The sequence below is a fragment of the Dreissena polymorpha genome, chromosome 6, assembly GCF_020536995.1.
Source record: "Dreissena polymorpha isolate Duluth1 chromosome 6, UMN_Dpol_1.0, whole genome shotgun sequence".
Lineage (NCBI taxonomy): Eukaryota > Metazoa > Mollusca > Bivalvia > Myida > Dreissenidae > Dreissena > Dreissena polymorpha.
Window position 1 is genome coordinate 110297772 of NC_068360.1, and position 23857 is coordinate 110321628.

General features: G+C 35.0%; 1 protein-coding gene and 1 long non-coding RNA gene across 5 annotated transcripts in view; one reads left to right on the forward strand and one right to left on the reverse strand.

The window, feature by feature from the left end:
- LOC127835011 (perlucin-like protein) overlaps window positions 1-21212 on the reverse strand; it is a 48575-nt gene extending 27363 nt beyond the window's left edge. The window contains exons 1-5 of one of the 4 annotated variants that reach the window (XM_052361181.1): window positions 21109-21212; window positions 20652-20740; window positions 18488-18578; window positions 15652-15886; window positions 14647-14927 (exon numbers count right to left, since the gene is read on the reverse strand). In XM_052361181.1, coding sequence (XP_052217141.1) covers window positions 14846-14927; window positions 15652-15886; window positions 18488-18578; window positions 20652-20740; window positions 21109-21163 — 552 coding nt within the window. In that variant the 5' untranslated portion in view covers window positions 21164-21212 and the 3' untranslated portion in view covers window positions 14647-14845. Of the gene's footprint in view, window positions 1-14646; window positions 14928-15642; window positions 15887-18487; window positions 18579-20651; window positions 20741-21108 lie in introns of those variants that run through there. The other 3 variants (XM_052361183.1, XM_052361182.1, XM_052361180.1) reach the window with 3 other exon arrangements.
- LOC127835013 (uncharacterized) lies at window positions 3637-8494 on the forward strand. Its single transcript, XR_008028307.1, has 3 exons — window positions 3637-3792; window positions 5079-5233; window positions 6861-8494. It is a non-coding gene; the product is annotated as an uncharacterized LOC127835013 (long non-coding RNA).
- Window positions 21213-23857: the final 2645 nt, after the last annotated feature.

A 23857-nucleotide genomic window follows, 5' to 3' on the forward strand; every position in this document is an offset into this window, starting at 1 on the left:
TGTTATTTTATTGTGCATCAACGGACGTAACATATCCATGCACGGAAATATTCTTAATTGCAAAATTCGATAAATGTCCATCTATTTGAACAAATATATTTTACTTAAAATGTAAGTGTTGATTTGTTGTATTTTGCCGTAAAATATGCAAGTCAATATTCGTATGTGCTCAATATTCTAACTGTTCATACTCTTAACAAATACAGCTTACGTTTAACGTTATTGTTCACAAACAGGTACGCACAGAAGACTAAACCGAATATTACATGCATGTGTAAGGTTATACATTAGTAACAATTTTATGCAAATCAATCTATGTAATTGCTTAATTTATCAAGTATTCATCTTATTCAACAAATACAGCATACTAAGAATTTCATTATTTGTAATAAGGAACTTACAAGCTGTAAGCAATATTTTTTGCATAATTTGAACCATAATCATAATAGATACATTTGATGGGACCACTTCATACTTAGTGTTTTCAACTTATTTTGTAAACACATTTGGAAGAAATATGTTTTAACTAAAATGACTAATGCCAACAAATGGAAATGTGATGAACTCGATGAGACATTATTGGGCCCGCTTACCGAAAGCGCGGCAAAGCTGTCACACTGGCCGATTGTCTGCGTGCATGTAACACCCGTGTTGCTTACTTAAAAGACAGCGTCACACTTATAGGTCAAACGTTATATATATTATCGAATCGTTATTGTATTGTGTTTTATATTAAAACACTCATACGATTGTTAATCATATTATTGATGAATAACTTATTTTTTCAGGACACGCTTTCTACATCAGATTTTGAAAGAACCAAGAAAGTGTTAACCTTTGCAGCCAGGTTTGCAAACGTATAGATAGAGTGCTCAGGGCTTAGGGACGATATTTATAGACGCAATGATGGCACAGGCATATTTATCTCATGTGTCGAACGCGTAGTCGATTCGGAACCCAAAATGTTGTGATGCATTGTGTTTGATCTACATTCCAGAAATTCATTTCTTTTTTATCATTTCATCGATGTTTTACTATAGCAACAACTATTCTTATTCAATTAATACGAATGATGTTAGCTACTTGCTTAAAACTGCAAACCTTGTCTTCACAAAGTGAGAGTAGGTTTATTTTTGCCGTTATACGAGTATGACTAAGACCATGTGAAAAACATCGTCAAGCCCAAGAAAGAAACACGCAGACTCATTTTCCATATTTAATAAAATCGCGGCATTTTCTATATAAGCTTAGTTATTGCCTAAATAACGTTACTTGACCGACCCGAAACACGGCCACAGGAAAAACTTTACGAAACCGAAGATTTGCTTCTTTGATATAAAGCATGCGATAAAAGTCTTATTTTTTAGTAATAATTTATTATTTTGCTTAAAAAATACGTTTTTGCACTACAGTGGGGTTAGGGATTTTGTTCCGCAAAATAGGGGTTGCATAGGGATGAATATTTTTGGGATTAATCTCTAACAATCCGTTTTTTTAAGGGATGAATCCCTAACAATAGCTACTAGGGTTTTTTAGGGATTTTTTTGGATTATTAGGGATGCTAGCACTCTGCGCATGCGTACGGGTGAAAAGGTGGGGTTAAGAATGTAAGCTTTTGATAGTATTACGCATGCGTAGGGCTGAAAAGGCGGAGTTATTATCGCTAGCGTAGCTCGCGATAATGACTCCGCCTTTTGAGCCGTACGCATGCGCAGTACTATCAAAAGCTACAGTAAACGCGGCCATCTTAACTTCGTGCCTAAATGTGCGTATAATATAAATATCTTTTATATAAAATTTCAAATGCTAAAGACCTCAATAAAAGGCAGTTATCACTCCACTCATAGTGCAAAATATCCTTGGATGTTTTAATCGCTTTAGTTAAAAGAAAATCAAGCATTTGGCGGAAGTTAGTTTAACAACAACAACGAAGAAGACTCTCCCAAACGTCTTCTTCTAAAAAGAACTCCGAGGTTTTTACTATCAAAAATAAAGAAGTTGTATTCTGATGGATACAGTTCAGTGGCGATTACGAAGAGATTGAGATTGGAACATTCGTATTCAATTACGGACAGAGGAATTAGAAAAATAATCGCGAGACTGCGTTCGGAACAACAGCGCCCCACCCACCGAACAATTAAGGTGAAAAAGGAACATTGAGTTTGTGAATTTTTTGTACAGACAAAATAACGAACTAACTGCCTCTGCGGTGAAAGACAAAATCTTCTACGTTTTCGATGTTAGTTTGTCCATTGCAACAGTTAAAATAATATGGAAAAAACTTGGGTTGACCTACAAACAAGCGTCTTATTGCCAACTGATAAGCGCCAAAAATTGTTCTGTGAGGAGGCATTTTGCATTAGAAATGTTGCGGACAGGAGAAGAATTCCTAGATGTTATTTTTACATGTATGTTTAACAAGGTCCCTTTGACATAATGTCATGATAGGGATAATAAATTCCCACAACATCGATTGGTCTGGTTTTAATCTGGAAAAAGTATCTGAAAATGTATATCCGAAATCATGGAAAATTATGTTATAATATATAGTACCTTAAGTTAGGCATTATATACCTGAGGCATTATATGTTCCCTTAGGCAATTTTTTTTGAAACGGAACATACGAGTTCACTCAATCGATTGTATCGTTTGCTATGTTGTTGTTTTGTGTGCATTTTTATCAGACATATTTTTCATCGGTGTCAACTATTATCAATCTGTGTCAGTCATTACCAATGTTTTTTATCGTTGTCGACGCGATATTAGCTTACAAACATGCACGGAATTAAACAAATGTCTGTATATAAAAGACCAATTATCAACCAGTGCGCGCAGTCACCTTAGCAGACAAAACAAAGAAACTGCTATAACATTGATAACACAATGACACAGATAATCGATCTATATGTACATAACAGGCCTCAAGTCTCTTTAATTGCTCTGCGATGTTTTCACTTACAGTTTCCAAAATTGACCACCCTCATTAATTGCGGACGCGTCTCAAATCCGCTGTTAACAAGTGTTTGATGCTGACTGCTTATGAGACTGCAGCGATTGGTTTATCACCATTTTTTGAAATGGAGTTGCTCAGGCCAAAATCGACTTGCCCTGGGCTCACGGGCAAACACGATTTTCCATCCCTGACCTTTAAATGTGTGTACTAGCATTGAAGTTTTATCAAGATGAACTTGGTAACATAAAAGTAGTAATGGCCCCTGAATTGATTTAAGTTATATGGAATGTTATCTCTCCTGGGGCTGCTGTTTTTTGTGTGTAATTATTGTAAGAAATTTCGTGAAAATTAAGATATGAGGGTATTATTTTACTGTAAAAGTGCTCTTAAGCTGTGATGGGATTAAGTCTAGTAGCTCCTAATTGAATAAAAATTGTGGGATTGTGTCTTTCTGAATCTGCTGTATAGAATCCTATTGTGTAACTTAACATTATGGATGTCACATTTGCATTATTGTAGTGGTTCTATAACACGTTTCTTTGGGATAAGTTGGTTTGTTCATATTTTTACTTTTTTTAATGGCAGCAACTGGATGATTGAAGGAGTATTAGCTTAATTTGAATTCTTTGCATACACATCATATAAATGTCAATTTGCTTACCTAATGGTACATGTATCATAATTATAGGTTTTATTATGTACATGTGTATCTCTGAATATTTATCACAGATGAGAAATCAATAGAAATGTCAGCAAGCGGATCTTTCCAGTTCTATAAGAGAAGTTCATAATTGGCCAGTTTTCCAAGGAAGTGTCCAAAGCCAAAGCATTCCTTGAAGGTTTGTGATATTTTTTTACCTGCTGTTTTATTAAATGGTCTTTTAGGTCTTTGAGAGGGTGATTAATTCATTTTTGAAACCTGTGTACCACAATACATGTGAAATTTTTGGTGCAGGACTGACAGAAGACCAAAGCATGTCACTTTTTAGTCAGTCTGATTGACTGACAAGAAGTTCAGTTGCTAATGTATTAGTTGTTAAAGAAAATAGAACATAGTCTTCATGTAAAGATGCATAAGACACATAATACATTATGCAATATAATTAAAAATAATAACTAAAACAATTCCTTCTTCTTAAAGTATCGAACATTTATTTGCTTTAACAGAGTGACAGGAATTTGTTCGGACCGACACATTATTAAATTTAAAGTCTGTCAGATTGAATGAAACATACACTAACACTGCACCATTCTTTTATTGAACACCTAAAATGTTCCATATTAGTTTTGATCGCATATATTTTCTGAAAATGGTTAAGTTCTTATTGTTGCAACATCATATCTTCAATAAAAACAAAATTCCTTGTTTTTATGAGATATTCGGTATTTTGACGGATGAAAATTATCTATAATTCACTTGATTAGCTATTACTTTATTTGCAAACTGTTTTGCTCAATGCGGTGAACTCAACAGAATTCAATTTATGGTCACAATTGTATTTTGGTATATGTGCGTCCGTCCTATGGTTTGTCTTCCATCCAGATTATGTTTATCTGGAGTTACTCTGTCATAAATTTGAAATGGGTTCGTTCGCAATCAGGAGATGGCATGTCATGCGAAAGAATTGTTTGGCTATGTCAAATGTCATAGATTGTGATTTCAAAAATTGGGTATTATTTTCTTGTTCAGCTTGTAACTTTGTCATTCATTGGTTAATTTGAAATGACTTGACAAACATGATATTCATCAAAATGAGGCAATGTGACATGAGCAAGGTGATATACTGTCTTTAATCTCAATGTTAAACACTTGTCGGTTGAAAAAAGGGTATTATTTTCTTGTCCAGCTTATTAATCTGTCGTTAGCAAGCTGATTGTCAAATAACTTACCATAAATGTTCACAATCATAAAACAATGTGTCATGCCAAAGAGGTGAGTGGTTATAACAAAGGTCAATGTCACACTGAGGTCGAAGGAAACAAGGGTGAATTATTTTATGAAGAGGCTCGTAACTTTGTCATGACACAGCGACTTGATATAAGTTCACTTCTTTCTCTTTACCTTTTGCACAATAAATCATAGTTTTTAAAGCCAACATGCTCATGGTCCCATGCTGAATTTCAGGTTCACATGTGGGGAGGCATCAGTTATCAGGGACCAACACGCTGTTGTGTTTTCACTGGCATAATGGACTCCGTTTCATACCAGCAAATCTTGAAATCAAGTCACTTGCCATTGGCCAACAGAAAATATATATAAATGGATTTCGACTTTATCAGGTATATAGTTTTCCCATCAATAATCAATTATTAATGTAACAGAATTGCATTTTTATATTATATGGATTATATGTATGTACTGTAAAAATATTGTAGAGATATAATAATTGATGTATTTAATGACATCGTCACATGATTTTTATACTGTTTTGGAGGAATAAAACATCTGACAATTTCCTTAAGCCAACTTTGACTTGTTTACAATTTAAAAAAAAGTTTGAAATCATATTAACAACATATTGAAATTGAGTAATAATACACCCATCATCATTGGTAATGGGGACTATATAGGAGTCACTTTGTTGGTTGGTCGGTCTGTCCAGAAAACTTCATCTGATCTTCACCAAACTTGGTCAGAAGCTGTATCTAGATGATGTCTAGGTCAAGTTTGAATATGGGTCATGCCAGGTCTAAAACTAGGGCACAGGGTCACTGAGTGCGTTTTAAACAAAAAAATTGTCCAGACCATTACTATGTCTTTTATTTTTAGTTTGTAAAATGACTTTTAGCAGTGTATCATGCGAAAGGAGTGCATTGATATCTCCAAGTCAAAGTCACACTTTGAGTTAAAAAGACAAAAATTGTCATAAATGAGCTTGTCCGGGCAATAAATATGTCATACAATGTGATTTTAAAATACTCTGTACATTTTTTCACAATATTGGACAGTGTGTCATGCAAAAGATTAACATCGATATCATCAGGGTCACACTTTGAGTTCAAAGGTCAAAAACGGTCATAAATGATCTTGTCTGGGCCATAACTATGTCATTCATTGTGAGATGTAAAAATGACTCAGTACATTAATTTTTGTTTCAGTCATTGGATGGTGTGTCATGCAAAAGAATTCATGAGTTCAATGGTCAAAATGGCCATAAATGATTATGGCATAATAATTCTTAAACATAGCTTAGCTTCTTTTGTTTCGTCAAGAAAGAGCATTCAAAATAGTATGTTTCAGTGCAGCGTGTGGGAGTTTATGTCTTGTCTGTGACAAAGCTCCAGTATTTTCTGCCATGAGCTGTTTCTGAATAACTATTGTATGAAATGACATAACACTTAATAATATTTTTAGTATCATTTTGTGTTGGTACATTTGAAAGTTTTGTTGATTCAGCTCTAGTTTTATGACCATTAAATTGATTAAAATTGAGAATGTTGTTTGTCTGCGCTGTTGTATGGAATTTAATGTGATTATAATTAAATGTGTATCATCATTCTTCTGTGGTTCTTGCATAAGTTTCGTAAGCATGATTTGGTTTGTTCAGAGTTGTACCCTTTAATTGATTGCAACTAAAGGATATATTTTCATTTGGCGGAGAATATTAATTCGTCAAGTTTGCTGGTGTTTGTGGAGTTCCATTTTTGCCCCATTAACCTAAAATATATGAATACATGGGACAATAGTTTCTTATGAATAATAATTAATGAATGTGAGTCAAATGTGTATCTTATGATTTTATTTCACCCGATATCCAAAGCAATTAGTCCTAGGGATACAGTAGAACATTTCTTCCGTGTATAACTGAGTGTTGTTAGGCTAACATTCCTGTCCATGTGCGGAATAAGTCATGTATGCAAATGGTATGGTTGACTTCATATAATATATATAATGTTTATTTTTAAGGATAATGACGCCAAACACACCAGTCGATCAACTATTTAGTGGTTGAATGATCACAAAGTGAAGACTATGCCTGCACCAGCATCGAGTCCGGACCTGAATCCTATAGAGAATGTTTGGGCAACATTGAAGGATTATTTAAAGCGACAAGTGAAGCCCAGAACAAAGGCTCAACTTGTCCATGGAATAACAGAGTTTTGGAACAACCTAACAGCGGAAGACTGTGCAAAATACATAGACCATATTCACAGAGTCTTACCACATGTTGTTCTAAATGAAAGTGGACCATCAGGATTTTAGTGAGGTGGATCATTAAAAAATCAAGGACTCCAACACAATGCATATACAGTGTATATGTGACCAATGTTGTACTGAATAGTTTACTGACATTTAGGTTAGCAGGGCCGAAATTGGTGTAAAGACAGTGAAGCGTCTCCTTATGGATAACACAACTTTCACTGGTGACATAAACACAGATGCCTCCCAGCGTGCAATGCTTCAGTACAGAAACACACCAAAGCAAACTCTCTCCAGCCATGTGCATATTTGGCCGTCCCATTCGAGACTTCATAATAATTCCACCTGGAAAGTATAAACCTCATGAAACTTGGTTAAGCACATCACTGGCCCCTGAAGAAGCCTTGCTAAACAGGCACATGCGTTGTGCAGAAAAACTGTTAGAGCACACTCAGAGATTACCACCTCTAGCTGTGGGAGATAATGTTCGCCTGCAAAACCAAATTGGACTCAATCCTCTCAAGTGGGACAAGACTGGAGTGGTAATTGAAGTTCGCCAATTTACCAGTATGTGGTACGACTTGATGGCTCAAGACGGGTAGCACTTCGCAATAAGAAGTTCCTACGGAACTATATCCCCGTTCAACTACCACCACGACGGCTGTCCATTGATAGTGACCTAGCACTCAGACTACCTGCAGCTACAACTGAAAATCCCACAGCACACTCCATCACACCAGCAGTGACCACAACACATGCAACCAGATCCACGCCGGCTGCAACCAACACTGGGATCCCAACACACTCTGCTCCTCACCCTACTGTGTCACCCGGTACGGTAACGCCAAGCAGCAGTGAGACACCCAGCCGAGGTAACCTGCTGCAGAGTCGTCATCAGCTAGCCTATACTGAGCCTCCGAGTCCTGACAGTCGACCAGTAAACATTTTCCGTGGACACAGGACCAAGTCGCGAGACACAAAACCGCATGATACCCCCGCAGACGGACCTGTTGTGCACTCCAGTCAGACGATCAGGAAGAACTAGAATTGCCTCAGAGTGGCAGAAAGACTATGTCATGTGATTGTTGACAAAGACTCGTATATTTGACCACATAAAAGACATTTGTTTTTGTTTTTTTTGTTGTTGTTTTAAAGTTCAAACTTCTTCTTACTTTATAAGGGAGTAGACCTAGTGGGCTCAAATGTTCCCAGTTTTATTGTTATCAGTCTTTGTTTCAACTTCAATTTAAGTGTCATATTATTTCATATGCATATTTCATACCCAAAGACTTGTGGGGAGATAGAGGATAGTATAGCATCATTTCTCTAATTATCATTTTATAGATCTAATTGTCATCATTGTTAATTTCAGATCTTGATCATTGTCGATGGAAATAAAGATCCTGAAGCAAATAGTTGATACTTATTTAATCTATAAACTGATGAGCTTTTATTGCATATAAATCTGTCCCGTCAAAACGTCTGTTTGTGTACATTTCGCTGGTTACAAGATTATTGTTGATGAATGCCGGACTGTTCGGAGCGTTTCGTGTTTTCGCATCTACGTTTACGAACTATTTTCGTTGATAATCATAAAAGCGGGTGTAAGAAAAGTAAATAAACAAAGCCAGAAATGCTGAAAAAAAAATCCTTCAAATGTGTGTTTTCGCTTTGCCAAAAGGGATTTATTCATACTTTGTGGATTGTGAAACAATACTAAAATCAGTTTTTGAAACGAGAGATATTAACAAATTTCTGAATAGATACATATTCGGCATCTTTAAAAAGCCGACACATTTACGAAACCACTACAGCATAGGATAGTCTTGTCAGTCAAAATTAACAATAATAGCTTCATTGTTATACGACCGTCATAAATTTTATCCTAATTATGGAATTCCAGAAAATGTATCACCACTAGAAAATAACACGGGAAAGTCGGTAATTTTGCTCAAGACTTCCAATTAAACATACTATTTTAAATAGTTTTTTGCATATTAGTTTACATAGTATTTTGACCAACACGAATGTTGCGCGAACTTAAGAAGTAACACCCATTTCAGCCAACACACGTAAATGTCGTCAAGTTATTGGGCCATATTGTTGTTTGATAGAATTGTATTGAATAAACGAACATTGATTTGCAAATGTTATAATATATAAACATACCGACCACTCGATCATGCAGGCATATTGGGCTCAATTGGTGTTTGATCGAATTGTATCTAATAAACAAACATTGATTGGAAAATGTTATTATGTATTAACATACCGGCCTCTTGATCATACAGGCATGTATTCTTAGACTGGCAAAATACTTCCGACATAAAATATGCGTGCAAAAAGAAAAGTTTTGTTGTCAATGATAGTTTATTAGTTTTCGTATGTTTATTTCAAAGCATTTTAATGTCTCGACCAGAACTTAAATGAGAACGCTATGCACTTAGTAGCACTTTATACTTATCGCAACGCACACCATATTCCCTTGTAGTCGGTAGATACATATCGTTTTAAAATAACTCATGGGATGTTTTCAATACAAATTTAAACAAACACACGCACTGCACCTCGCATTTGCATATCATTTATTATGCTCATATATATATATATATATATATATATATATATATATATAATGACAACCTTGAGTTTATCTAAGCATGCTTTTATATACAACAAAATACGGTGGCATTAAGGTGACATCTGTTGTCCAAAAATAAAAAAGACTGGAAAACAAAAATTGTGTTTTTTGCTCCAAAAATTAAAAAGACAGGAAAACAGAAATTGTGCTTTCTGCTCCAAAAACTTATAAAAAAGACGGGAAAACAGAAATTGTGTTTTCCCTTCTTTTTTAATTTTGGAGCGGAAAACACAATCGCTATATTGTGCGCACTATTTAATCGGCCAATCACAGACGCGGATTATATGGAGGGAACATTTGAAAACGTCCTAAAGGCAAGGCTCTGATATTACATAACATACTACTACTACTTCTACTACTACTACTACTACTACTACTACTACTACTACAACTACTACTACTACTACTACTACTACTACTACTACTACTACTACTACTACTACTACTACTACTACTACTACTACTACTTCTTCTACTACTACTACTACCACTGCTACTACTACTACTAATACAACAACTACTACTACTACTGCTACTACTAAGACTACTAATACTGCTGCTGTTGTTTCTGCTGCTGTTACTACTACTACTACTACAACTACTACTAGCTCTACTACTACTACTACTACTACTACTACTACTACTACTACTACAACAACTACTACTACTACTACTACTACTACTACGACTACTACTACTACTTCTTCTACTACTACTACGTCTATTACTACAACTACTACTAGTACTACTACTACTGCTGTTGCTGTTGTTGTTGCTGCTGCTGCTACTACAACTACTACTACTACTACTACTACTACTACTACTACTACTACTACTACTACTACTAGTAGTAGTAGTAGTAGTAGTAGTAGTAGTAGTAGTAGTAGTAGAAGTAGTAGTAGAAGTAGTAGAGGTAATAGTAGTAGTAGTAACAGCAGCAGCAACAACAGCACCAGCAGTATTTATAGAAGTAGTAGTAGTAGTAGAAGTAGTAGTAGTAGTAGTAGTAGTAGTAGTAGTTGTTGTTGTAGTAGTAGTAGTAGTAGTAGTAGTAGTAGTAGTAGGAGTAGTAGTAGAGCTAGTAGTAGTAGTAGTAGCAGTAGTAGTAGTAGTAGTAGTAGTAGTAGTAGTAGTAGTAGTAGTAGTAGTAGTAGTGGTAGTAGTAGTAGTAGTAGTAGTAGTAGTAGTAGTAGTAGTAGTAGTAGTAGTAGTGGTAGTAATAGTAGTAGTAGTAGTAGAAGTAGTAGTAGTATGTTATGTTATATCAGAACTTGCCTTTAGGACGTTTTCAAATGTTCACTACATATAATACGCGTCTGTGATTGGCCGATTAAATGGTGCGCGCAATATAGCGATATTGTGTTTTCCGCTCCAAAAAAAGAAGGGAAAACACAATTTCTGTTTTCCTGTCTTTTTTTATTTTTGGAGCAGAAAACACAATTTCTGTTTTCCTGCCTTTTTTATTTTTGGAGAAGAAAACACAATTTGTGTTTTCCAGTCTTTTTTTTGGAACGGAAAACACAAGTTCTGTTTTCCCGCTTTTTTAATATGTTTTTGGAGCAGAAAACACATTTTCCGTTTTCCTGTCTTTTTGATTTTTGGAGCAGAAAACACAATTTTTATTATCCAGTCTTTTTTATTCTTGGACAGAAGATGCCAATTAAGTGCCACCGTAACAAAACGCCTTGTTGTTCCAATATGATATTGACCGATATATTTATCTCGTTAAAATACTCAAGTAAATTCACCCCCGGAAACCAAATATGCTGTAAAAAGTTTGATGTGCTAGGAAAAGTTGCAGATAAATTTCGATGAATTTCGGTAGGGTAAATAAATCCAGTTCTATAATTGTTTAAAGGCATTTTTAAATTAAAATATAGTTTGATGTATGCAAAGGAGATATTACCATGTATGTTAGAAAAATCCTGGTTATTATTATTCAAGGTTTATTGAAATAAGGCTATTTAAAGTCGACGATGCAGGGATTTGTCCCCTATTTAGCACTTAATTTACAAATTTCTTTAAAGGTATTGCACCGACAATAATATTAACCAATGTCCCCGAGTAACATATCCGCCAGAGTTTCTTAAAAAAAATCGTATTGGTGAAAAAATTCGACTTTACAATCAATATGTTGATGAAAAAAATGATATGACATGGTGCTGTGCATCAGATGTCAAGATATGACATGAGTGCAGTTCATTTATAAACTTAAAAGCCCACTATTACAGCTGATTTATGCCCACTCTGATGCATTGTAGATCATTTTCATTGAACTTTAAGGTTTTATAAATTTTCTGCTTATAGTTCCAATTTTGGGTAGACTTTTATAAATCTGAACTAAATTTGGATCTATTATACATGACTTCAAGTTGACAGCTTTGCAAACATCTCCGACAATGCACGCGTGTATAAATGTTTATTTCTTTTCGTTCTTTTTGGTAATGATAGTAATTTCATTTGCAGCTGTCCAATTTTGAAATCGTTTGTTAAGATACCAGTGAATAGCTTAGGAAAACAACGCACAAGGCTTATTTATGCCTTGATAGTTGTTTGGTATTGACGGATCGCCTTTTTATAAAGGGAAATAATCCGGCCCGTTGACCAGCTGCTTGGGAATTACCCGGATAAGAGAATATGATATGATATATAACAAAGACGCTCTAAAATATTCGTACATAACATTGTCCAAAGAACACGCCTTCGTGTCTAGTATATTTATTAGTATATTTAGAATATTTCTTACAGAAATTCTTTTAAGCAAACAGCGCAGACCCTGATGAGACGCCGCATCTTTTTTTCTAGACGCTAGGCATAAATGGGTTAATATTTATATAACCTTTCTTTTAGCAAGGTTTTTATAGTGTTCAACGAGCTATTGTAACTTAAGTGTTACTCCATTCGGATCCGCAGTGCTTTTTTGAACATTTGCCAAAATTCTTTAGGTGATTAAGATTTCATGTTGTCCATCTTGCGTCCCGACGTTTGATTTAAATCTGTCTTGCATTTACGACAATAATATTTGTATGATTTCTTTTTTTAAACGTGACGAATACTATTTACCGACGGTCAGACACAGAAAGCTCCGATCGATAGCAATCGTATAAATAATTAAAATTAAACAAACAGACGATTTGACGGCCGACATCAATAGGCTATACAATTTTAGGTGTTATGATTACTCCAAATCTTGTATCAAGAGTCATTTTAATGCATATTTTTCGAGAAGTATCCGTTTAAATGAAAAACAAGGCTATTATTTAACAAATTTCGCATCTTGAAATTAGTTAAGATGTTTCAATTTTAATAAGTGTTTTATTTTTTTTTTAGGTTTTATTTGGGATAACTGATTGAATGTGTTGTCATATATATATATATATATATATATATATATATATATATATATATATATATATATATATATATATATATATATATATATATTATTTACGTTTGAAAAGCTTTAAAATGTTATTGTATTATTTAATGTTTTGGACTGTTTCTTCATTTAATTAGTTTAAACCAATTTATTTTAGCTCGATTGCTTCGAAAGCCTAAGGCTTATATAAACGCTCTCGAGTCCGTTTCCTGGGCCTAGAACCAGTACTTGGGGTCTTTGGGGGAGATCTAAAGAACGCTCCAACGGTGGGGATCGAACCCGTGACCTCCCAGTCGCTAGGCGGACACCATATCCATTACACAACGGCGACCTCTTTATTTAATTGATAATAACTCATATTACAAATACGAAGAAACTGATGGGATCACCTTGTTTGCAAACAAGTTGTATCTGACAAACAATCTTTGACAATCGCTGAAATGCCGTCTTTAAACAAGCAATATAATCATTTCTTAATACCAGGACCGAAATTACACCATGAAAGAGTTTAAAAAAATGATCATGGCAAAGACTCAAATTCATATTTATTTGTGTTAATGTTTGTGGAAAATAGGTGTTTTGCTTATTCCCATAACAGTGTGCATGCAATCAATATATATATATCAACACTTCGATATGGCCGGGTATGCTCTCGAACCCACACGTATTTGACGATAGGGGTAAATAAAAAACATAAGACAATAATACTGAACTGAAAATTGATACCTGATAACTAACCTTGCAAGTTGCTCAATCAGAACCATTGTTCTGCTTACTATTGCATAATGTGATATTAATAGTTGCAGGGTTAGTTACTGACCCGATACGTATCGGGTCAGTAACTAACCATGCAACGATTATATCACGCCATCTACTTTCCATCTCGTCAAAATAACAAGGGCAAACTATGTATTTTTATAACTAGTATTATCGAAAATATTAAATTCAAGAACAATATATAACAATAATAAAATTTCAGAAAAAATCCTGAAAAAAGGAAAGTAAAATACATATTTTCGTTACTATTAATTGTTCACAATATTGTTTCACAATGTCAACTATAGTCTGCTGACACCATATAGTCTACTGACACCATATAGAATATATGGGGTCAGCATGTGACGATTCCGGGCGGCCATTTTGAATGTTACTACTGCCCCCTATAGTGTACTGACACCATATAGAATATATGGGCTCAGCATGATGTCAAACAGCCAATTAAAGAAGAGTTCTTTGTAGATGGCGTGACATACAGTTTTACAGTTTTTTGATAACATCATGGAAGGAAATAACAAATTTTAAAACAGGACACGTACCCGTGAAATCAATATTTATTACGTGATTGAATATATGAAATTATTACGATCAATTCTATATTCATTTGAGCAGCCTATAAAACATTGCTTGCATATTTTCAAATATAATTGCCTTTCATATCGTTTATATATGGACAAACTATGTACTTCTGTGTTACCTGTCATATAACACTACTCGCATGTGACCTATTTTTTTTAGAAGATATATGAAATTAATTTAATAATCAGGCAGCAATAATATCTTCAATACACTTGCGCTGAGACAATAATCCACATAATGTTTTCAATTTTATTGCATGTTTAGTGTTTTTTTTTCTGTTTAATGCAAAGAAAATATATGGTTTCACATTTTTAAGATCAAAACAATAAAGAAAGTATATAAAGTTAATGATGAAACATGTGACAAAGTTTGATTTTAGCAATCCACATCTTGGCGTCTCTTAGGGACCCGCGTGGTACCACCCCACTGGTTGTATCGCTCTGTGGTAGGTGTTAGCCTAAAACAGGTTACACCACACTATCTTAGTAATTCGAATAAAAAACAATACTGATTTTTAACAGCAACGATACTTGAAGTTGATGAATATGATTTAACACCAACAAGCATTAATCTCCCTATAATTCTGGTTGCCTAGTAACGCATGTGACCACATAGTTTGCGCTTTACGTTGAATGGACGTTTTTTTAAACATGGGACGGAGGTGCCTTATCTAAATCAGTTAGCGCTGTCGTCTTTGCCTTACGTCTTTAAGTAGTGTTGCGTGTATTGTTTACCGTATTGGCGAAATGGTAAACATGATTAGTAGCTCATTGTAAAACCTAACAGATTATGATAACATATTCCTCCGTATTTAAATCTAAAACTCGTGGGTCAACTGTTCTGATATACGGTGGTAAAATAAATGTTGGGCGGGGCGTATAAGAACGTTGTTATTAATAAGAGAAGTCAGTTTGTAAGTAAAAAGAGCGACAACGAATTCCATTGAAACACAATACGATCAGAGCAGCGGGTTACGTAAACACTATACACGGTGGTCAGTAGTTTTCTACTTGCTGTGTAGTAAACGATCTTTTTGTTTGCGGTTTTTTGTCACTTCACTTGATATGTAACTCTATCCATTTTTCGTGTAAGCCATCAAACACTTAACACCAAACTATAACAATATTAAGTAACAATAATCGAAATCTTTTCTCGATGGAAGCCTTACTTACTTTGCTTACCCGGCATGGTAGCAGAGAAAATTAATCTTCTCCACACAGGAAGCGGCTACCCATTTATAATCCAGAGACTCGGACATGTAAACGCAGTTCCGGGAACCATCCTCCATTGTCCCATTGCCAGAGGTGGTGTTCCAATTAGTGAAGTTGAGCGCCTTCTTGTCGCTCATCCTCTTCCAGTCCTTAGGATTGAGCAGATCCGTGATGTCCAGCCAGAACTTGCCCGGGAAGATTGTACCTGGCAACAAAGGACACAGATTTCCGCATTCGGTACCCCTCGCAGATTATCAATAATCGTACTTATCCGTTGTTTGACGGAAAGGGCCGAGAATGTGCAATTGAGATTTCCGATATAAATCGGGCTACGTTCCACTTACAGCAGTTATGATATGTAAATAGAGAATAGTATAAATTATTCTGAAAATGTTATCATGCGTGTGCAGTTTGGCATTTGCAAAGCCTGTATCAATTGTTAAGAACTATCACTTTCGAACTATCTGTATATTCAGCGTGTACGGAATAAATTTTCAACGAAGGTTACGCATAATGACTTACGAATGTGTATTGTTTTATAACATGACCTACGCTCCAGGAGTGAAATAACGAAATGCTCAATTTTGTTTATTACACGGGTGTTATTTCACTAGTTAGATAACTGTAAAATGACGTCATTTTTTTTGACGAAATGACTTTATTATTCCAGCGAATTTCTTCAGTCAAACTCTTTTACAATGTGAATAAACGGTGGAAGGGCATACAATAAAAAGAAAATTTATTGGTCATGTTGTAAATAGAATCTTAGATTCGTGGTCATTTTGTATTGAATTTATTTAACTCGTCATCTAAATAAAGATAAAAACTCGGCAAGCCTCTTTTTTATTCTTATTTAGATGACTTCAAATAAATTCAATACAAAACGACCACTCATGCAAGATCTTATATATCTTACACATGTTGACGATTTGATCGTTTTCATTGGCTACATATGTTTGACTGACCAATCGGAAGGCGATATTTAGGTAAAATGACGTCGTTAACTTGACATGATACATAGAAAAAATTGAACGCAAGAAACATTATCAGGAGAAAAATTTAGTCACGTTCTGAGAAAACTGGACATGATGCATGTGCGTAAAGTGTCATCCCAGATAAGCCTGTGCAGTCCGCACAGGCTAATCAGGGACGACACTTTCCGCCTAAACTTGATTTACGGTAAGGAGGGACTTCCTTGAAACTAAAAATACCATAAAAGCGGAAAGTGTCGTCCCTGATTAGCCTGTGCGGACTGCGCATTACGCGCATGCATTAAACCCAGTTTTCTCAGAACACGACACAATTTTTCTTAACACCCACAAGTAAATATGTAAGGAAAGTGACTAGTTGCCTATATAAAAGAGGGCAATACATACAACACGAAATAGAACATGATTTTGTTTATAAAAATTGGGGCCACCATGGAACGGTCATTCCAAAGTATCGGGGATTTAACCAGTTTTAAGAAATCAAACTTAACCCAGCAATAATCACTGAAAAAGTTAAGGTACAAAATACAACATACACATTACTTGACAGACAAATGTACATCTGAATATGATTAAATCTGTGATCACCGCCTTGGGATTCTGAATATAAACACACATAGAAGGCTAAAACCGGATGAAAGGCATGCCAAACATCACACTTAGCCAAGAATCAAAGGCATGCCAAACCTCACACTTAGCCCAGAATTAAAGGCATGCCAAACCTCACACTTAGCCCAGAATTAAAGGCATGCCAAATCTCACACTTAGCCCATAATTAAAGGCATGCCAAACCTCACACTTAGCCCAGAATTAAAGGAATGCCAAACCTCACACTTAGCCCAGAATTAAAGGCATGCCAAACCTCACACTTAGCCCAGATTTAAATGCAAAACATATATAAATAAACAGCATACTCAAGGTATCGTTATTCAAATTAATAAGCAATAAAGTAAAATATAAATTCGATTAAATTGCAACTTAATTTCTCAATGGTTTAATATTTAAAAGAGCAGCAAAATTACAACTTTCTGTCGCATAATGTCACATAATAACAATAACATAATCAACATTTTTACCACAAAAATCTTATTTTTCTTTCGAAAACATGCCGTAAGATAAAGCTGACACGTGTTTTCAAGTCATACCAAAGTTTATACTAGTAAATAGTCCAGGATATATGTTAGGAGGCTCTCCAAACGCGCGAAAATCTCGGTTTCTTACAAGCTTACTTAACTCGTTTGAAAGGACTTGTTCACATATTTCCGTACTTATGAAAAATGTCAATACCTGTATTAACAAACAAAACTAATTCCATTTTAATAGTTTTAAATGATTATAAAAGCAACAAACAATGCAAATAAAAAAGTAATCGTACATGGGACCTTAAGTAGCAAAAGTTCACAAGCTACCACTGCACGGCGCAAGCTATCGAAATTAACAGCGTATGTAAGAGTTAGTATTAAACTTATTTTACAAATATTCGATGAAAAGCATTACAAACGCCGTATTATTTTACCTGTTCCGATTGATGATTATCCATAATCGAGCCAATATTTGAAACATTTTTCCTCGTCAGGAGTGTTATTTTGTCTCTATTATAAAGCTCTATATGATTATTATAGTTTGCCTCATATAACACTTACATTGTCATTTTTCCAAGCTGTGAACATGTCCCTTTCAAATGGCTGGAATGACAACTCGTGTGAGATTATATATTACCACTGATTTATCGCCGAAGTCAAATATTCAAAGATATATTGTAGCTGACAATTAAATGAAAATGGTTGTTTTATTGGAACGAGTTTACCGAACGCTACCTTTAGTTCTACGTAGAGCGCCCTCTGCCGCTGCCGCCATGGACTGTGACACGGGGGACAGAAGAGCTCCTCCCAATACCCCGCAATACGACTGGTGTGGTAATGATAATACACATTATAAGAAATATAAATCACTTATTACTGTATCTATATTTCTTGGAAAACTAGGCTCAATGCATGCATGTGTCGTCCCAGATTAGCCCGTGCGGACTGCACAGGCTAATCTGGGACGACACTTTACGCACATGCATTTAGCCCCGTTTGCCCAGAGCGAGGCTATATATTGGAGCGGGTAATATTTTGGTTACATAACCTGGTAATGGTGAACGTTTGTTTCTCTAGTTTGTTTTGTTAAAAGACGCTTATGAAACGCTGAGGAAATCATAGCATCGAACTGTCTATATAGAAGGACCTTTGTTTCGGTTTAATTCAATAAATTGAATTCTTTAAAGGGGCCGTCCAACAGATTTGGGCATGTATCGAAGCTTATCATTAAATGCTTCAAATGCTTTATATTGATAAAATTAATCATTTAAACTATAAATCTCCAGTAAAAAAAGAAGAATACAATTTAAATAAGAAAGAAAAAAAGTAACCCTCAACAGGGTTCGAACCACTGACCCCTGGATTCCTGGAGTCCTGGAGTAAAAAGCTTCCCGCTTAGACCACTATACCATCTACGATCACATTCAGAGCGGATGTATTGTTTAGCTATATAAGCAATCCTCGTAGTTTCCCAAAATATCGAAAATTGTCGATACGACGCTTTATCTGTTGGACGGCTCCTTTAAGGCAAGAGTGCGTTTTGTATACGCTCGAACAATAATGCTTCCAGCAGTCTCGCTTTGGATCAACAGTGCTTCATTGGGCCGACAAAATAACTTAACTCTCTAAAAGAATTCTATATTTTTATAATGTAATACTTCAGCTACAATAAATGAAAAACTCTTAAGAGTTCCAAAAATGCTGTTGATATTTTCAAAATTATGGCGTTTGTGCGTTTTTCTGTAATACTATCTGATGTTTTCTAGGAAGGAACCAAACACAGATTTATACAAGACAATGACACTACTATTGATGTATGTAGCATGTCAGAAATTATCTTACAATTACGTTTAAATTTGCATCTCTTAAATGGTCCTTTTCACGTTTCGGTAAATTGACAGCGTTACAGATTGTTTCAGATTCGCAAATTTTCATTTATGTTATGATATTTGTGAGAAAACAGTAAAACTTAACATTTACCATTCTCTAAAATAGCTATTATAAGCATCTTTTGACGATTTAATAACCTGAAAATTATAAAGCGTTGCAACGCGAAACGATTGAATAATTTGGAGCGTTCTGTTGTTGTCGTTATTTTTGTGAAACTAAGAGGATTGCTTATATGAAGTATAAAATATGTTTTTCATGATATGAGCACGGATTGAAAAGTGGTTTGAATGGTACATTTTTTGTTTGATTTTATAGTTGTTTTTTTACTGGAGCTTTTTAGATCCAATGTTTACATTTATCAATACAAAGTATTTAATGGCAAACTAAACTAACCTAATGACAAACTTCAATTGATGCCAAAATCTGTGAAAAGGTCCATTTAATACCGGTATGATAAATATAGAAGCTTTCGTTCGAAATGATGTTTTGTCACCAACCCCAGTATTATGACAAAAATTAGTATTGCGCGTTTTGGGGCAAGCAATTCGTTGATTTCCGTTTTTGGAAAAAATGAGGAATTGGCGTCGGTCATTTCCGATGTGTTTGTGCTACATTTATTGATCGGTTAACCATCGAAATCCACGAAAATTAACCCATTTATGCGCAGCGTCTAGAAAAAAGACCTTGGCAAACAGCGTAGACCCAGATGAGATGCCGCATGATGCGGCGTCTCATCAGGGTCTTCGCTGTTTGTTTAAAGGAATTTCTGTAAGAAAAATTCTAAATATAGAAATAAATATACTAGACATCCCTAATTTGGGAAATAAATTGATCCTATTTAGAAGGATGGGAGAGTTCCACTAAGCATAGATGGGTTAATGTCCCACGAATAAAAATGATTTTACAATAGTTGAAAGTTGTTTGTATCGTGTAGTTCTGAACATTATATATACCGATGCCAATTATAGAAAGTCAAGGCGATTCGGATTATGATCATTTACTCACTCACCCTGGCGTCTATCCACGTGACATTGAGGGCCACCGTCCGGTAACATCCGTCCGAGTGGCGACAGTAGCCGTCCGGACATACAGCGCCACCTACCGGAGGTATCATTAAACGTAAGCTTTGTCATAAAGTTATATAATTCGCCTACTTATTTAAATTATTCCTACTGAAAAGAGAAATATTAGAATGGGATCGCTCTTTTTATTAACGACAGCTAAACAGTTTGTGTACGCTATTTTAAATCAAACAATACAACATACTCATAATTAGGAAGCTAGTATATTAACCTTTCCTTTTTCAGGTGCTAGATTTCTACAAAATGAATTTAAACCGCCTTCGACAAATACTAATCATGTCCGTCTTGAATTAGTTGTGTCGTTAACATCTTGACTGTTTTATTGTACTTTATTTTATTTTATCTCAAATGCGACTGACTTTACAAAACTAATTGCGTTCTTACCATATGCGAACAGAATCCACCACAATGCCAGAAACAAATTCTTGGAGGCAAGCATCCTGTCTCGATGTTGCACACAGGCTATCTGACGCAAACAACACAAGCGTTTACAGTTTTTCTTCAAAATGATGGGTGGCGCGCTGGTGTATTAAGCACCTGCTTAACAAAAATGCTTTTATAATTGTATTAAAGTTGCATCACCGAGGTTGTTTGAATGCATGAATCTTCGTCATATTGCGTTCGATTTCCTTATGATTCACTGAACGCTCGATCTATTTACATTCTGAACGGTTAAATTTGATCAACTAACAAAGTATACATATTTTGCAAGATCTAGAACCATTTAGTATATATACAATAGGATCAGCGAACAAAATACCACTCAATGTCGTTTTCTGATTTTGTTACATTAACCAGCAGAGTACTCCACTCAAAAATATGGATATTAAATCAGCGTACAATTTAAATTATTTGCAATAAATATAGTTCGTATTGCCATTTTCATGTACGTCATGACATCTGTGTTGTGCGCGGTGTTTGCCCCAATCCCTTAAAAATATGGATATTTATATCAGCTTACAATTTAATTAATTTGCAATAAATATAGTTCGTATTGCAATTTTCATGTATATAATGATATCTGTGTTGTGTGCTGTTGTGTTTTTAATGTTCATTTATATATTGGCATTTAAAAAAATGTATGTTACATGTAAGTATTTGGTTATCAGTTCAATTGATTGTCTGTTTTCTTCTTTTTGTAAATAAATAAAATGCCGATCGTTTGGTGTTTTTGTGTAATAAAAACATTCGATCGATATTAATATGTATAGGTAGGCGGGTTAAATGGGGCGTTCGCAAAATGAAAATTGTTTTTTTCCAATACAGCGGGCCCTTTGTTAGTAAGAGTTTACAAAGAGCGTTCTTAGTGAAATTAATCGCTTGAATTGTCATAAAATACTTCCACTTGGCTAGACAAAAGAGCACACATTAATGAAATTATTACCTATTACCTCTGAATCAAATGGCTATTGCCATAACCACTCCACCAGTCTGACATTTTCATGCTGGATTTCAGTCATTATTTTATGGTAGCGATTCACGTTATGTTAACAAAAACAACTGAAATATTCCAAAAACATTCATCGTTTTAATTCGTCAATCTGCGAACGGGTCCCTTTAAAAACATTATTCAAACTTTAGTGTTGGTCTCAAATGTAATTCAATGCAAAACTGCTATCAAATCAGCGATATTTGAATTAGTTGTATCAAGACATGGTGATAGCTTGTGCATATTTTCAACGGCTTTTATAAAAACGCATATTAAGAGTACTTTGTGACCTGTTTAAAAACATGAGTTCATTTCACTCGCTAACCTTCGTTAAAGAACCATACACTACGTTATAGGAACGGATATTCACATACAGAAATCAGCTCCATACAAATCAAATGAATTAAAGGAGAGCTAAACCAATACTCTGATATCCTGACTGTTTCGAGCTGTGCTGAGTATTCTCCCCTGATTAAGTTATTGTTAAAAGGCAGTGAAAAATGGGATGTCACTGTGCAAAGGCTTTCTCAAAAGCGATACACGCTTTCTATTTGCGGTACTGAAGACTCCGGCTATCGCCGCAGTCTAAAATGGCATAATTAAATGCACGTAACCCAGCAAGACACATGCATTCGAAAAAAATTGTTTGGTCCTTATATATATAATAAGAGAAAAGGTATCCAACGATGATTTCATAGGTGTATTGAATAACACAATGCAACAGCATGAAACATAAACAATGCACACATATGTCGTTGTGGTTGACAGCAGGAAGCGTCCATCTATAATTAAACTCCTTTTATTTGATGAAAATCTACCAAGTATGTCAACAACAGCTAAAAGTTTCACAAATATGACACCAAAATCGCAGTGTGTAATTCTCGACGTCCAAACGTCAGTTATGACGAAAGGCAATTATCGGTCGATTGTTCACAATAAAACAAGAACTTTGCTATAAACTCCACGTACTTTTTTCATTTACTAAGTTTTCCTTCGTACTACGTCGTTCTTTAATCCTATTTGAACGGTAAAAAGTCGGCAATTCAGAAGAAACAACACATTTAGCGTACTTTCACTTTCACGACCACCATTTTGAGGCAGAAATCGGTGTTACGGAAATGAGACGTTTCAAAGGTTGAAAATAAGATTGGTAAACTTGTTCTATAATTTACGACTCATTCAACCAATCGACAACAAGATAAAATTTAGCGCGTTCCACCAATAACATGTCTACTGTTGAACTTATAATATAAAAGGTTTGTATTTTCTACTTTGTCTGAGTATTTTTGTTCTTCCGTTAGTAAAGAACGATGTATTTCGAAGGAAAGTTTAGTCAATGAAAAACGAACGTGGAATTTATAGTGAAGTTCTTGTTAAATTGTGAAAAATCGACCCCAAATCGCCTTCCGTCATTTTCTCTTTTTTAAATATCATGACCACAAATTATTTTTTTTCAAGTACCTGTGCAGCATGACACTCGGAAAGTCAATGCACATAGTAGTTGTTTGTTGCTCAGGACTACCAAAGAACCGACATGGTCGATTCACGAGTTTAAACGAGTATTTATACCATGCATCTCAGAGAGCAAACGTTCATTTCATCAAGTAATTGGGAACATCGTTAGATGATTGATTTTTTTAGCATAATAAGAATATACACAAGTCGATGCAATATTCATTGAGATTTTATTTTTCTAAGGTACAC